Source organism: Corticium candelabrum, chromosome 8 (assembly GCF_963422355.1).
Source record: "Corticium candelabrum chromosome 8, ooCorCand1.1, whole genome shotgun sequence".
NCBI lineage: Eukaryota > Metazoa > Porifera > Homoscleromorpha > Homosclerophorida > Plakinidae > Corticium > Corticium candelabrum.
The window spans coordinates 1,921,708-1,935,849 of NC_085092.1; the positions used below are offsets into that span (position 1 = coordinate 1,921,708).

Below are 14,142 nucleotides of genomic sequence, written 5' to 3' on the forward strand. Positions count from 1 at the left end.
TTACTCAAGCACTATGACTTAACGACAGATGGATACTGCAACAAGTTTAGGAAGTGTTGCCTGGAGCTGTACGAGAACCCGGAGCAGTTCATTACTCCGTTGAAGATCTATCTTGATAAATGGATCTTGTTGTCTCATACTGCAAGCACATCGAACGGCATCAAGGACCTGTTCATAAGAGAACAATTTATCAGTGCATGTCCAAGAGATTTAGCAGCGCATTGTCGTGAGAGAGAGATACCCAATCTTAAGGAGTTAGCGCAGCTAGCGGAGAGATTTTGACAATCCAGAACTGCAAGTTCTGTCCCGACCACACATCAATCAAACCCTTCTCTGGCTTCAGGGGAAGCCAACTGTGCTCAACCTAAGGAGGGATTACTGGATGCGGCAAACTGGGCCATGAGGCAAGGGATTGCTGGTCTCATCAGCGTGGAACCGCCGGTGATGCAAAGCACAGCAGAAAGCGGCGACAGCTATAAGGAAGCATCAGCATGAGCAAGGACTTCAGCAGAAGTTCGAATGAGAGAGTCAGAGGATGTGGGTGCCGGGTGCCTATCATCAAGGGATCAGTCGCAATTTGCTTCTGTCCCTGACCTATCCCACTATGATCCCATGGGATACTTAGTGTTGGATTCAGGAGAGAGAGTTCCTTTTGTCAGCAGCACCGGAATACGGAAGCGGACTAATCGTGCAGAGATGTCCATCATTGAAGGAAGGGTGGGTAACACTAAGGTCCAGGCGCTACGAGACACTGGATGCAGTGGGGTGATCATCAAGCAGCAATTCGTAAGAGAAGATCAGTACACGGGAGAGTACGGCTTTATCCAATTGGTCAACAATACTGTCAGGAGAGTGCCGATAGCTTGTGTTGAAATTGACACTTCCTACTTGTCGTGTACAGTAGAGGCTTTGTGTTTACAAACCCCCATATGTGATGTAATCATAGACAATGTCCCAGGGGCGAGAAGAGCAGAACATCCAGATACCAATCATTATTTGGCTGGAGTGGTGACCAGAGCTCAGGCGAGGCAGTCGGTTGCAATAGACAGGGAGCGTTTGATGCAATTGCAAAGGGGTGATGACATGATCAAGAAGTACAGGCAATTTACAGAGCCCAAGATTAAGGGGCAACAAGATGTGACGTATGAAGTGAAGAATGACATCGTTTATCGAGCATACTAATGACATCCTCTATTGATCATCCGCTCATCCTAGAGTCAATGGTGGAGTGCCAGTGAAGAAAGTGGTCGTTCCTAGACCGCTCCGTTGAGAAGTTATGGAATTGGCTCATGATTCTATTTTGAGTGGTCATTTGGGGTCAAAGAAGACTGCTGACAACGTTTTCAGCAACTTTTATTAGCCAGGAGTGAGAAAAAATGTTACAATTTTGCAAGTCATGCGAAGTTTGTCAGCATACGGACAAGAAAGGAGATTGTGCCAGAGTGCCGTTGCAGAGTACTCCTTTATAGCTGTTCCTTTCAAGAGGGTGGCAGTGGACTTAGTAGGACCGATCTTCCCTCCTAGTAATGCTGGACACCAGTACATTTTGACGTTCATCGACTATGCTACCAGATACCCGGAAACCATTCCACTCAAGAATATTAGTACCGAGTTGGTGGCTGAGGTTCTTGTTGGCATCTGTAGCCAAGTGGGAGTGCCAGACGAAGTGCTAAGTGACCTAGGCAACCAATTCATTTTTGATTGCATGAAAGAAGTCTCTTGATTGTTGAGTATACGCTAACTCACCACCACACCATACCACCTATGTGCAAATGGTCAGGTGGAGAAGTTTAATGGCACACTGAAGACAATGTTAAGACGCTTGTGTACAGAGAAGCTTAGGCGGTAGAATCGGTACATAGACGCACACTTATTTGCATATCGAGAAGCACCTCCCGAGTCTACAGGGTTTTCACCCTTTAAACTGATTTATGGACAGACAGTGCGGAGTCCTATGCGTATTCTTTGCCACCTATGGACACAAGTAGGAGACGATGTGGACGTGTGGACGAGCTACCAGTATGTTACTGAGCTAACAGAAAGACTTGATGACATGTTACAGATAGCTCACAAGGAGCTACAGAAGGCCCAGCAACACCAAAACAGGTATTACGATCTGAAGCTAGATATCGTGAACTGTCGGTCGGTGACAAAGCCTTTGTTCTCCTACCTACAGACACGAACAAACTATTAATGAAATGGAAGGGGCCCTATGTAGTGAGGGAGAGAGTCGGATTGAATGACTATAGAATTGACGTCGGGGGGGGGGGGGAACCAAGGTGTATCACATTAATCTTCTGAAGAGATTTCACGAACGGGAGAACGGAGTATTTTGTTCTATGGACGAACACAAGGGAGGACCAGTGCTAAATACCGTTTGTTCTGCGTCATTGAAGCAACGGTAAGGGTGACGGGAGAAGCAGTGATCAACAATGAGTTGCTTGACTTGTGCACTTGCTTGGCTACTGAGACCTTTGAGGACGTAAAATATGGGAGTGAGCTGAGTCCCGATCAGGTGTTGGAGGCAGCGGGACTGGTAAAGGAATTTGATTGCATGTTTACAGATCTTCCTGGAACAACGAATTACGGAACACCGCATACGGTTGACCGATGATATACCAGTACGCTGTAAACCACACGTCGTCCCCTATAGTGTACTCAAGTCTTTGCAAGAGGATATCCAAAGGATGATAGACATGAACGTTATATGCTCATTGGAGTCGCCATACTCATTGCCTGTTATCATGGTTTGCAAACATGACGGAACCAACCGCATATTCATTGAATACCGCCAGCTCAACCGTATTACGTTACCCAATTTCCGAACCAATGAAATCTATGCTTGCACTTACACAAAAGTTTGGGAAGAGTAAATATTTCTCTAAACTTGATCTGAGCAAGGGGTATTGGCAAATTCCCATAGCCGAAGAAGACGTCTATAAACGGCTTTTGTTACTCCAGACGGATGCTATGAGTGTTTGAGAAGGCCATTCAGTATAATGAATTCTGGTGCTACTCTGGTGCAAGCCATGAGGAAGCTTTTCCAGGGGCTGGCCACAGTTGACTCATACGTGGATGATACAATCGTTCATGCGCCTACGTGGCAGGAACATATGGTCGCTCTTTGGACCGGATTGCGAAGGCAGAGTTGACAGTCTGACCATCGAAGTGTCTAATGGGGCCGAGTCTCTGGATTTTATTGGTCACCACATCAGCAAGGGTATCATCGAACCCGATTAAGAAAACATATGCAAGGTGATGCACTGCAACCAACGACGAAGAAAGAGCTCCGATCCTTCATAGGATTGGAAGGCTTCTACTGTGACTCCGTTTCTAATTTTAGTGCTACAGCCACGCCTTTGACAGACCTTACAAAGAAGGGTCAGCCAAACCGAATTGAGTGGAGAGAGGCACAAGAGGCAGCGTACAGAACATTGAAAAATGCAGTCACCAGCAAGCCAGTGGTACATCTACCAGACCACGACAAATCCTATACGCTACGAGTTGATGCGTCTGAAGTTGGTATTTAGGCTGTTCTGCTCCAAGAGCATGATAACAGCTTGTTCCCGGTTGGGTATCGGAGCAAAAAGCTGACGTCCAGTGAAAGAAGGTACTCCACAATTGAAAGGGAATGCCTCGCCGTGATATTGGCGATCAGGAAGTTTTACCCTTGTACGGACATGAGTTTCACCCTTGTATGGACATGAGTTTCACCCTTGTACAGACATAAGTTTCGGGTTCAAACGGATCACCAACCACTCCAATACCTAAACAGGGCAAAGTACATAAATGATCGTATCATGCGCTGGGCCCTGTATTTGCAAGGGTTCAACATGAAAATTGAAACTATTAAGGGACGAGAAAACAATGCAGCTGACTTTTTGAACCGTTCGATTGACTACGTTGATAATGGAAATGGAGCAGAATCTTGTGACGTTTCGACTCAAGTGGGTGTGGTGTAACATGTGTCTAACAAGAAGCAGCAAGAATATAACACGATGCATCGTGAGAAGCCACAGTTTGACTTTGTGTTACCATATAAGGGAATTTGGGTGGGGCTCAATTGAATGACAGGGGAGTAGGATCGCTATATATATATGCCGGTTGTTTAGAGTCGAGTTAGTGTGATGTTTGGAAGTTTTTTAGCGAGTAAACACGTAAGGTGTGTGAGTGTATCATTGACCCAGATCGTCATCCGAACGTCTGCCCACATAGCGTGGCACGCATTCGCCTATCTTTGAGAAGACTGTTACAGTCACACATGGCTGCTGCGTTTTAGATTGAAACTGCCACAAGCAATTAATCTAGGTAAAAAGATTGTGATGTAGGAAATGAGCATGAATAAGAACATACTCATCCCTACATACCCATCATTTTCTCAAAATGTTTTTATCCTTGTTTCATTCATTTTCTAGCTACATAGATGAAGTGGTTTTTGTCTTGCTCCAATCTGTGTTGCTACTGTGAGTACATGTGTGTGCATTATTGAAGATGGATATGACGCGTGCAGCTTGAGATGCGATACTTTGACTGATGTACTGTACTGATATGTTACTAGCAGCTGACGGATGTACGTAATAACATTGATTGCATCAATAAACAACTCCCACGCATCTTGCACGGAGCCTACACGATCATGATCACATGCACGGAGACAGCACCCCATTGAGCATAGTCGTACATGTTCAACTACACGCAACTGTAAGCACACACACTGTGGAAGTGGCAGCAATCTCTCAAACTGTAGTTTCCACCAGCTAATAATAGGTGTAGCTATCATGTACAAGAGCGAATTGTTTTGTAAGACTCCCGTTGCAGCTGCTTTGAGTGAGGCGCTAGCCTGGCTGACAAAAGTGAAAAGGAAAAGAATAAATCACGTTTCTTACTTGCTGATAGACGGCTTCAGAGATGCTTGGTGTCAGCGCTAGTAGTCTGGCTACCATTCGGACACAGTCAAGCGTTAAGTGGCTCTGAGATTTTTTGCTGAGTTATAAGAAATCTGGATAGGACACATTTCGATACATTTGTATGGGCGGCCATTTTAGATTCTTTGCAACTTTACTATATAGTTGTCTTTGTAGCAATTGCTCCAGTTGACAATTTGTATGGGCTGTGCTGGTAAATGGCAGGTATTGGATGATTTTTTACTAAGTTGCTATTAGCAAATAGGTGGTTGGTTTTATTCTGGTTGTCCCTGTGTTGGATAGCACATTAAAGTCTAAATGTCGAGTCTTGTGTAATAGGCACTGCTGGTAAACTCAATGTTTATATTACAAATAAGAACACAAAGAGTGACTCAATAGCTAGCAATTGACTGAACCATTCGGGCAGTCACAATTACCGGTCTAGTCATGCAGGTGTCAATTACTATGCAATATATTACACTACTTCCTTTTATGCTACGCTCGTCAAGCCTAATATTGCAATTGATCTGGTGGACGTTGAACCCATTGAGGATATTGAGCAACACTCTGGTTTGGTGGATCTTCTGGGAGAATAAGGTGGCAAATTTGAAGTGAACACCATTGCTTGCTTGTTCCAATGGTGCTGCGGAGATCTACTTGCTGTGGTTGAATTCTGGAAAGATGTGATTTACATGAATGATTTTTCTCTTTCGACCATTCACAATTCCCCGCGTAACTGGACTTCTAACTGACTGCACAATCCAACCTCCTTCCCATCATGGATCTAACTTCCCTGCAGTTTGATTGACAGCCAGATGGTGTCACCTGCATGAAAGGAGCGCTACGTTGCTTGACGATCATAGTTCTCGTTCTGCCATTTTGCCGAAATGGCGACCTTAGTTTTCACGAAGCCTTTAATCTCTGCCAGCTTGTGTTTAAGATCAGCTTGATAGGATTCAGGCTCAGCTGTTTCTGGTTGCAAAGCTATTGGTTTGAGATGCTCTTCCAAACGTTAGACCAAATGTTGACATACCAGTAGAAGAATGTACTGTTGTTCTGTACGCAAACAATACCAATGACAGATGACACTCCCAGTCATGCTGTTTTTTTAACATATGCTCGAAGCATTTGAAGTAGCGATCTATTCAGGCGCTCCACCATCCCATCCTCTTGTGGGTGATAAGCTGTAGTTCTAGATTTTTCTATGCCAAATGCATCCGATGTTTGTCGTAACATCAAACTTTCAAAATTTTTGGCCATGATCTGAGTGAATGACCTCAGGAGACGTCAAAAATAATTGCACTAGCTCTAATGTAATACTAGAAGCTGTTTGGTCTTTTAATGGAATGGCTTGTGGCCACTTGGTAAAATAGTCTTGTATGACTAAGATGTATCTGTTTCCTCTTGACGAGATTGGCACCTCTAAAATGTCAACTGAAACCATTTGCCATGGTCGTCCAATTGGCATTGAAATCAGTGGAGCCTTCTCTGGTGCAGGAGGCATAGTTAGGAGGCACTGAAATGAGCTAGGAGCACCTGTCAGTCCAAACTGCAACCTTTTAATTAAACTGAAAAAGGCCTAAACCTGGTCCAGGGCAAAACGCAGTTGTTTGTTGATCTGACTCATGGACTGGTATTTGCCAATATCCATTTCGCAGATCAAGACTAGTAAATCTTGTGGATCTTGTACTTTATCTACAAGTGGCAGAGGATAGGCATGTTTAGAAGTTCTTTTGTTAAGTTCTCGATAATCAACACACAATATGAGTTCACCTGATTTCTTTTTCACCTGATTTCTTTTTCACCTGATTTCTTTTCACCTGATTTCTTTTTCACAAATACTTCTGGTGCCATCCATGAACTAGTGCTTTCTTCTATGATGCCTTGCGCTAGCATATCTTTGATTGGAATTTCAACCTCATTGTGATGAGCAGATATCCGTTGAGGTGGAACTCATATTGAGGATACAGACGTAGGAATATAGTGACACGCTAGAAAAGTCAGTCCAGGCGCTGTTCTGAAATGATCTTGGTTGTATTGGATGATCAGAGATAATGTTTTGTTTGAACATGTTGGTAGCTCAGAATGACAGTTATCAACTGTCACAAGTAACTGCGTCCTAAGCACCCGCTCAACTTGTCTTACTGTTTACTCAAGGCGATCTATTTCAAGAACGACTGGCTAGTCCTAAATGCCGATCAAATGACTGGACTCACACAACGCAATTTCTCGGATGTATATACTACATCCTTCTCCCCTTGACTATGTCATTGATATTAACAATTAAGAGATATATCGTACAACTCAATAGTCTAATCTACTAAAAATTCAGTCTGTCAGGTGCCTTTCTCCTTCTGTTGGAACGGCGGATTGGAGTCACTCCTTTGCTGGTACCTAGCTGTGATGCTGTTGTTGGTTCCACGTGTGTCTCTAAGTTTTCTGGTCCTGTGCTGATCTCCGGCGATGATACCATCGCGTCCTGTTCCATTTGTTTGTCAACTCCATCTTGTTGTTCTGGTAAGTCTGGTGCAACAACCCACTCTTTGGGTCTTCCCGGCGATACCGGTACCATTGCTCTTGAACATGGTTTATCCTTTGGATGTATTGGTTTCGCCAGTAGGTCTTCTGCTTCACCTCCTTCATGTCTTTCCGATTGTAAGGTTTTCCAAATCTGATGTAAATGTCGTTTGACTACCCTTCCATCATCCAGTTTGATAGTGTATGATTGGGGGCCTGTTTTGGACTGAACCACACCAGCTACCCAAGGACAACCTCTGTTGTAATTGTGCACGTAGACTCTCACTCCGTTGTAAAGGTCTATCATACTATTCTGGTTACCCTTGTAGAATTGCTTCTGTTGCCATTGCTTTTTGTGTACTGTTTGCTCCAAGTTGGGTGTAACATATCTAATCGTGACTGTAATTTGCGACCCATTAATATTTCCGGAGGTGATATTCCTGTTGTGGAATGTGGTGTAATCCGGTAGCTGAACAACACTTGTGTCAAATGATATGACAAGGTTCCTTGTTTTGCTAGGGACAGTCCTTTCTTCAATACCTGTACTGCTCTTTCCGCCAGCCCATTACTTGACGGATGATACGGTGCTGTTTTAATGTGGTCTATTCTATTTGATTTTACAAAATCGGTAAACTCTTGACTGGTGAATACTGATCCATTGTCTGATACCAGTTTTTCAGGAATTTCATGAGTTGAGAAAATTTTTCTTAACTTTTCTACCGTAGTTTTCGTCGTCACTGATTCTATAGTTTCTACTTCCATCCACTTCGAGTGTGCGTCAATGAGTACAAGAAACATTTTTCCTAGCAAGGGTCCAACGTAGTCCACGTGCACCCTCATCCACGGCTGATGAGGCCAAGACCAGGGATGCAATAGAGCTTTTGGTGGTGCATTCCTTGTTTCTTGACAACTAGAACAACCTTGGACCTTGCATTTGATGTCCCCATCCAGTCCTGGCCACCAGACTATCGTTCTGGATAAGCCTTTCATCCGCGCCACACCAGGATGACCAGCATGTAACTCTTCCAAAACTCGTTGTTGCCCTTGTGGTGGTACAATCACCCTGTACCCCCATAATACGCATCCCTCTTCTATAGATAATTCACTTGCTCTTCGCCAGTAAGGAGTTAACACTTCGATTAGTGGTTTATTAGGCCAACCATGGTGAACATAATATTGTACCCTAGACAGTATAGGGTCTTGTTCTGTCCATCTTCTAACATCTCTTGCCAATACAGGTGACGATTCCAGTTGCTGTAAAAATTGAATTGTCTCTGGTTGTTCTTCCTCAGTTGTCGACGGTAGCTGTAAGGGTAATCGACTGCAGGCATCTGCATTACCGATGTCCCGGCCTGGTTTGTATCGCAACTTATAACTGTAACCTGATAGGATCATGGCCCATCGATGAATTCTCGCTGATGCCATTGGCGGGAGAGACGTATTTTCCCCAAACAATCCTACCAGTGGTTTATGGTCTGACACTAGCACAAACTCTCTACCAAATAGATATTGGTGAAACCTTTGTAGACCAAAAATTACTGCCAATGCTTCTCTTTCCACCTGTGAATAATTCCTCTCCGCTTTCGTCAATGTTCTCGATGCAAATGCTACTGGGTGTTCTTTGCCGTCCTTCCCTCTCTGAGCCAATACAGCACCTAAACCGTACGACGAAGCATCACAAGTTACGACGGACTCTTGTTGTGGGTCGAAATGTGCTAACACTTTGGCTGACACTAACAGTTGTTTTGATTGGCGATAAGCTCGTTCTTGTTCACATGACCAGTTCCACTTCACTCCTTTTCGTAACAATCTATGTAGTGGAGCTAGAACTGTTGATATATTCTGTAAGAATTTGCCATAATAAGATAGCAATCCTAGGTACGCTTTCAATTCTGTAACGTTTTGTGGTCTGGGTGCTTCCGTAATTGCCTGGATTTGTCCCTTGTCCGGATGTAAACCTGTCCTGTCAATGACATGTCCCAAATACACTACTTCAGCTTGCATGAACCGGCATTTGTCTTTATTCAGCCTTAGTCCAGCCTCTTCCAATTTTGTCAATACTTTATCTAAGTTAGACAAATGCTCTTGTTCGTTTCTTCCTGTTATTAGTATGTCATCTAAGTAGACCACTACTTCTGGAATTGCTTGCAACAGAGTTTCCATCGTTCTTGAAAGATACCAGGAGCAGATGAAACACCAAACGGTAGTCTATTATACTGAAATAATCCTTGGTGGGTATTGATGACTACATACTTACGTGATTCCTCATCAAGTACAAGCTGTTGATATGCTCTATCCAGATCCAGAGTTGTAAACTTCTGTCCTCCTGATATTCAAGCAAACAAGTCTTCAATGCATGGAATGGGATAAGTATCGCATTTCGACACTTGATTCACTGTCAACCAATAGTCTCCACAGATTCTGACCTTTCCATTGCTTTTCAAAACTGGAACTATGGGAGCCGCCCACTCCGAATAGTGAATTGGCTCAATAATTCCGGCTTTTGTGAGATCGAACAATTCTTCCTCTATCTTCTCTCTCAAAGCATACGGTACTTGTCTTGGTCGGTAAAACTTGGGACTTGTCGTTTCTGTCACTGGCAATTTCACTTTTACACCTTGCAATCTGCCTAGCCTATCACTGAACACTTCACTGTGTAATAACAATAACCCTTCCACTTTTCCTTGGTGAGGGTTTGCCTCCAAAAGATGAACTCTTCCCCAATCAATTTGTACTTGTCGAATCCAGTCTCTTCCCAATAAACTCGGGCCAGACCCTGCCACTATCACAAGCGGGAGAGACAATCGGTGTCCATCCGGAGTGTCTACCCACACTTCCAACTTTCCACATACAGGTACCGGCTCACCAGTATATGTCTTCAGTGTCTTATTTGTAACCTTCAATGGTGCTTCACCTTTCTTCCAGACTGACTTCCATGTTGTTTTGCTCACAATACTGTCACTCGCTCCCGTGTCTATTTCCATCTTGAGTGGCTGTCCTTGTACAGTCAACGTTGTCTTCATAGGCTTCTCCTTTCCCTTGTGCAACGTGTGAATATTGCCATTAAGCCACTCAACCTCCTCATTCTCATTTGTATCTGACTGCGCCTCCTCATAGCCGATTTTGTATGTGCTGCTACCACTGTCCCCTTTCTGAGCCATTTTTCTCACTGTGCAACAAACAACCTTCGCATGCCCAATTTTGCCGCAACCAAAACATTTGACATCCTTGAACCAGCACTCGAACTGTTTGTGTTCCTGTTTACCACAGCGATAACAACACTCGGATATCTTGTCAGTCAGCCTGTTACCTGCTTTGGGTACTCGTTGCCTCTGTAACTGGTGTACAGGCTGTTTCTGTAACTGGTGTACGGACTCTCCTTCTGGGTTGCCAGGCGCACTACTTGCTTCCTTCTGTTGTAACTCTGTGGTATTCTTTTCAGCTGTTTTGTGTGCAATTGCTAAGTCATACGCCCTCTTGAATGTCAGCTCTTTTTCTGCCAACAGCCGTCGCTGTATACAGTCATTCATTATACCTACGACTAGTCTGTCTCGTAGCATATCACTAAGCACCGCCCCGAATTTGCAATGTTCACTGAGTCGCTGCAGTTCTGCCGTGAATTTAGCGACCAACTTACCTTCCTGACGCGATTGACTGTTAAATCTAAATCGTTGTACTATTACTGATGGCTTCGAGTCAAAATGTTCTGACAACGTCTGTAGTATTTCGTCAACTGACTTCTCTTTAGGCTTCAGCGGAGCCACTAAACTTTGTAGAGTTTGATAAGTACGAGCTCCAATCACGCTTAATAGAATAGCTCTTTGTCTAGCCGCGTCGTCCACGCCATTTGCTGCGAAGTATTGTTCTAACCTTTCTGCATAAAGTGGCCATTCCTCCTTTGATTCGTTGAACTCCGCTATTTGTCCGAATACTGCCGCCATCCTCGTCGCCAGATGTCACAAGTAACTGCGTCCTAAGCACGCGCTCCACTGGTCTTACTGTTTACTCAAGGCAATCTATTTCAAGAATGACTGGCTAGTCCTAAATGCCGATCAAATGACTGGACTCACACAATGCAATTTCCCGGATGTATATACTACATCAACAAAGGATGGTATTGTGCAGTCATCAACCACATCCGATTCACAATCATCACCATCCACTAATACAGACACACAATTTTTGTTATTTTGTTGAGGATGGAGCAAGAGTGGTACCCCTGACATCCTTGCCTCTAGGGAAATGCAGGCCGCTGCCTGACAGTTTTGACTTCCTACCTTGAGAGGTGTTGATGAGAAGTCAAGAGTTAAACCATTCCCTGCAAAAAGTCAACACCAAGAATCACCGGAACAATGAGCTTATCAACAACCACAAAGTCATGGCTTATTCTCTCTTTGTCCAGCTGCACCACAACAGAAACAGAGTCCCTAATAGGAATCTCATCTCCAGAAGCTGTCAAACGTCATCGTTGTAAACTAGGCCGTATCTTCACAAATTTTGATACCTCCGAAGCAAATCTTTTTGAAACAGAGAAACAGAAAATCTCGAGTCTAACATCATAGTTGTAGCAACACCTTCCACATATCCCATAATAGTGGCTGCTTCAGACTTTACAGCAACCACAACAATGCACTCAGGGCCTACCATTGCCCTAGGGAGCGACTAACGGCCCTTGCAGAAGCTCCTCGACTGTTTCCCTGACGACAGTCTCTAGCGTAATGACCTATTTGACCGCAAGAATAGCCTCGTTAACTTTCCTTACTCAGAGACCGTTCTGGACATTTGTTTTGTGTGTGACCGATTTTATTGCAGTTTAAGCATCTAATTCTCGAAGACTTAGCTTGTTTGCGGTCTACTGCATTCAGGAGTGCAGCCTGTTCTGATAATTCTCAACTTGTTTTTAGCTGTTGCAATTTATTTGTACCAGCCTTCTTATCACAGACAGCCGCAGTCTTCGAACATTGCTCCTCGATTGTCATCAGTAGTCTTGCTCGATCCATGACGGAATTTAATTCTCAAGTTTCCCTGACTGCTCGAAGTTGCCAGCTTATTGGTATTGGCAATCCGACAAAAAATTGGTGCAACAGCAACGTCTCTCTAACCGTGTCATCCATGTTTGGCATAGCTTGATCCAACAGTTTCCGTAACTGATATAGATACATTGTAGGCAATTCCTCCGGCTCTAACACACGTCGGTGAAACCTGTCCAAAGACACAAACTCTACAGTCTTCAGCCTAGTAAGGAGGTGCTGTTTCATAGCGTCATAATTTTCTTGAACATTTTCTGACAATTCCACCCTAGCCACAAGAGCCTCACCTTCCAATAACGTAGGCAACTTGAGTGACATTGTTTTCTTGCTCCACTTGTTGGCCTTGCTGCATATTTCGAACCTTAGAAACCATTCACGTACGTCTCCTGAAGAAAACATTACAGGAAAATTAATGGGATGCTCTGCCATGATACAGTCATCGACACAACCACCCTCTACTACCAGTCTAATAGGCACCACTGGTAAACTCAATGTGTGAACTACAAATAAGAACACAAAGAATGACTCAATAGCTAGCAATTGACGGAACCATCCGGGCAGTCACATTTACTGGTCTAGTCATGCAGGTGTCAATTACCACGCAATGTATTACACTTGTCATGTATATTCTTGCCATGAGATGAAAAAATAACTGTTCTATTGTTGTTTCATCAGTTTCTATCAGTTTTAACTTGCTCTTGAGAAAACTGTATTTACAATAGACTACAAAATGAATCAGATGATCTGATCAGATGTAGATGAACTCAAATTTAGATTGCATTTGTGACTCACTGATGTACTATAATTCTTTTGTAAGGTTATGGCCTACAAAGAAATGTTTTAATTTTTTCGGCTGTACACAAGCTCTATTTGAAAGGGACTGCAGTCAGAGGAAGTGTTGAGAACTTCAACGTTTGCAGAAGATTAATTGAACATAATGTACTAGTTGCAAAAGGTGATATTCAACAATCTTGGCATACAATATCATGTAACTTGTCTCGTGACAATGAATTGTAAACTAATTGACGGGAATAAATATACTTTGATAGAGGTTGGCCCTTTGATTCATTTTGGGTCCTTATAGTTAAAATCATAATTTCGATAATACGAGGCACAGATTTTGTGTGGCAGAAGTAGGAAGAGATTTGGGTGTCATGTGTGATCTAGTATCCCTTGCCCGCTACTTAGCGTCATGAACATGGTGCACCTTGGTTCTTGCGTTTGTGGGTTGCTCTGGGTAGGCTCGTTGTTTCTCTGAGCAGGCGGTTTTCATTGCTGTGCGCAAATCTTTCGGGAGTCTGTGAAGTATCCAGGTTACTTCTATTCTATCTGTGCTTTCTGCACGTGGAGTACAGTGCTTAGAAAATTTTAGGTAAAGAAATGTCACACCGAATTTACCAAAAATAAATAACACTGAAAGTAACACATTATACAGTAGCGATGTGTTTGTCGACTTAAGCTGGGAAGTTAAGGCAGGTTGACAGGCCTATTGGTTTGAAATGCTTGGCATGCTTTACTGAAATCCTAGCATGAGCCTTTACAGATCTACATCAGATCAGATCACTTAGTCACTTAGTTAATGACGACTGAACAAGCTTATAGTGTGCTGTTTGTTTCTTGATTGAAGATGTGGGATACTGTAAAAGCAGAGCAGCCAAATCTTCAACCATGGGATGTGAGTAAGGTAATTG

General features: G+C 43.5%; 1 protein-coding gene across 1 annotated transcript; it reads right to left on the minus strand.

Moving 5' to 3' along the window:
- Positions 1-9,754: 9,754 nt before the first annotated feature.
- Positions 9,755-11,362, minus strand: LOC134183670 (uncharacterized protein K02A2.6-like). The gene has a single exon (XM_062651255.1). It carries the CDS (start codon positions 11,360-11,362, stop codon positions 9,755-9,757), a length of 1,608 nt encoding a protein of 535 aa, XP_062507239.1.
- Between the last annotated feature and the right edge of the window lie 2,780 nt (positions 11,363-14,142).

Bases quoted from the DNA above. Each gene is read 5' to 3' on its own strand.
- LOC134183670 (XM_062651255.1), bottom strand. From the start codon at position 11,362: ATGGCGGCAGTATTCGGACAAATAGCGGAGTTCAACGAATCAAAGGAG.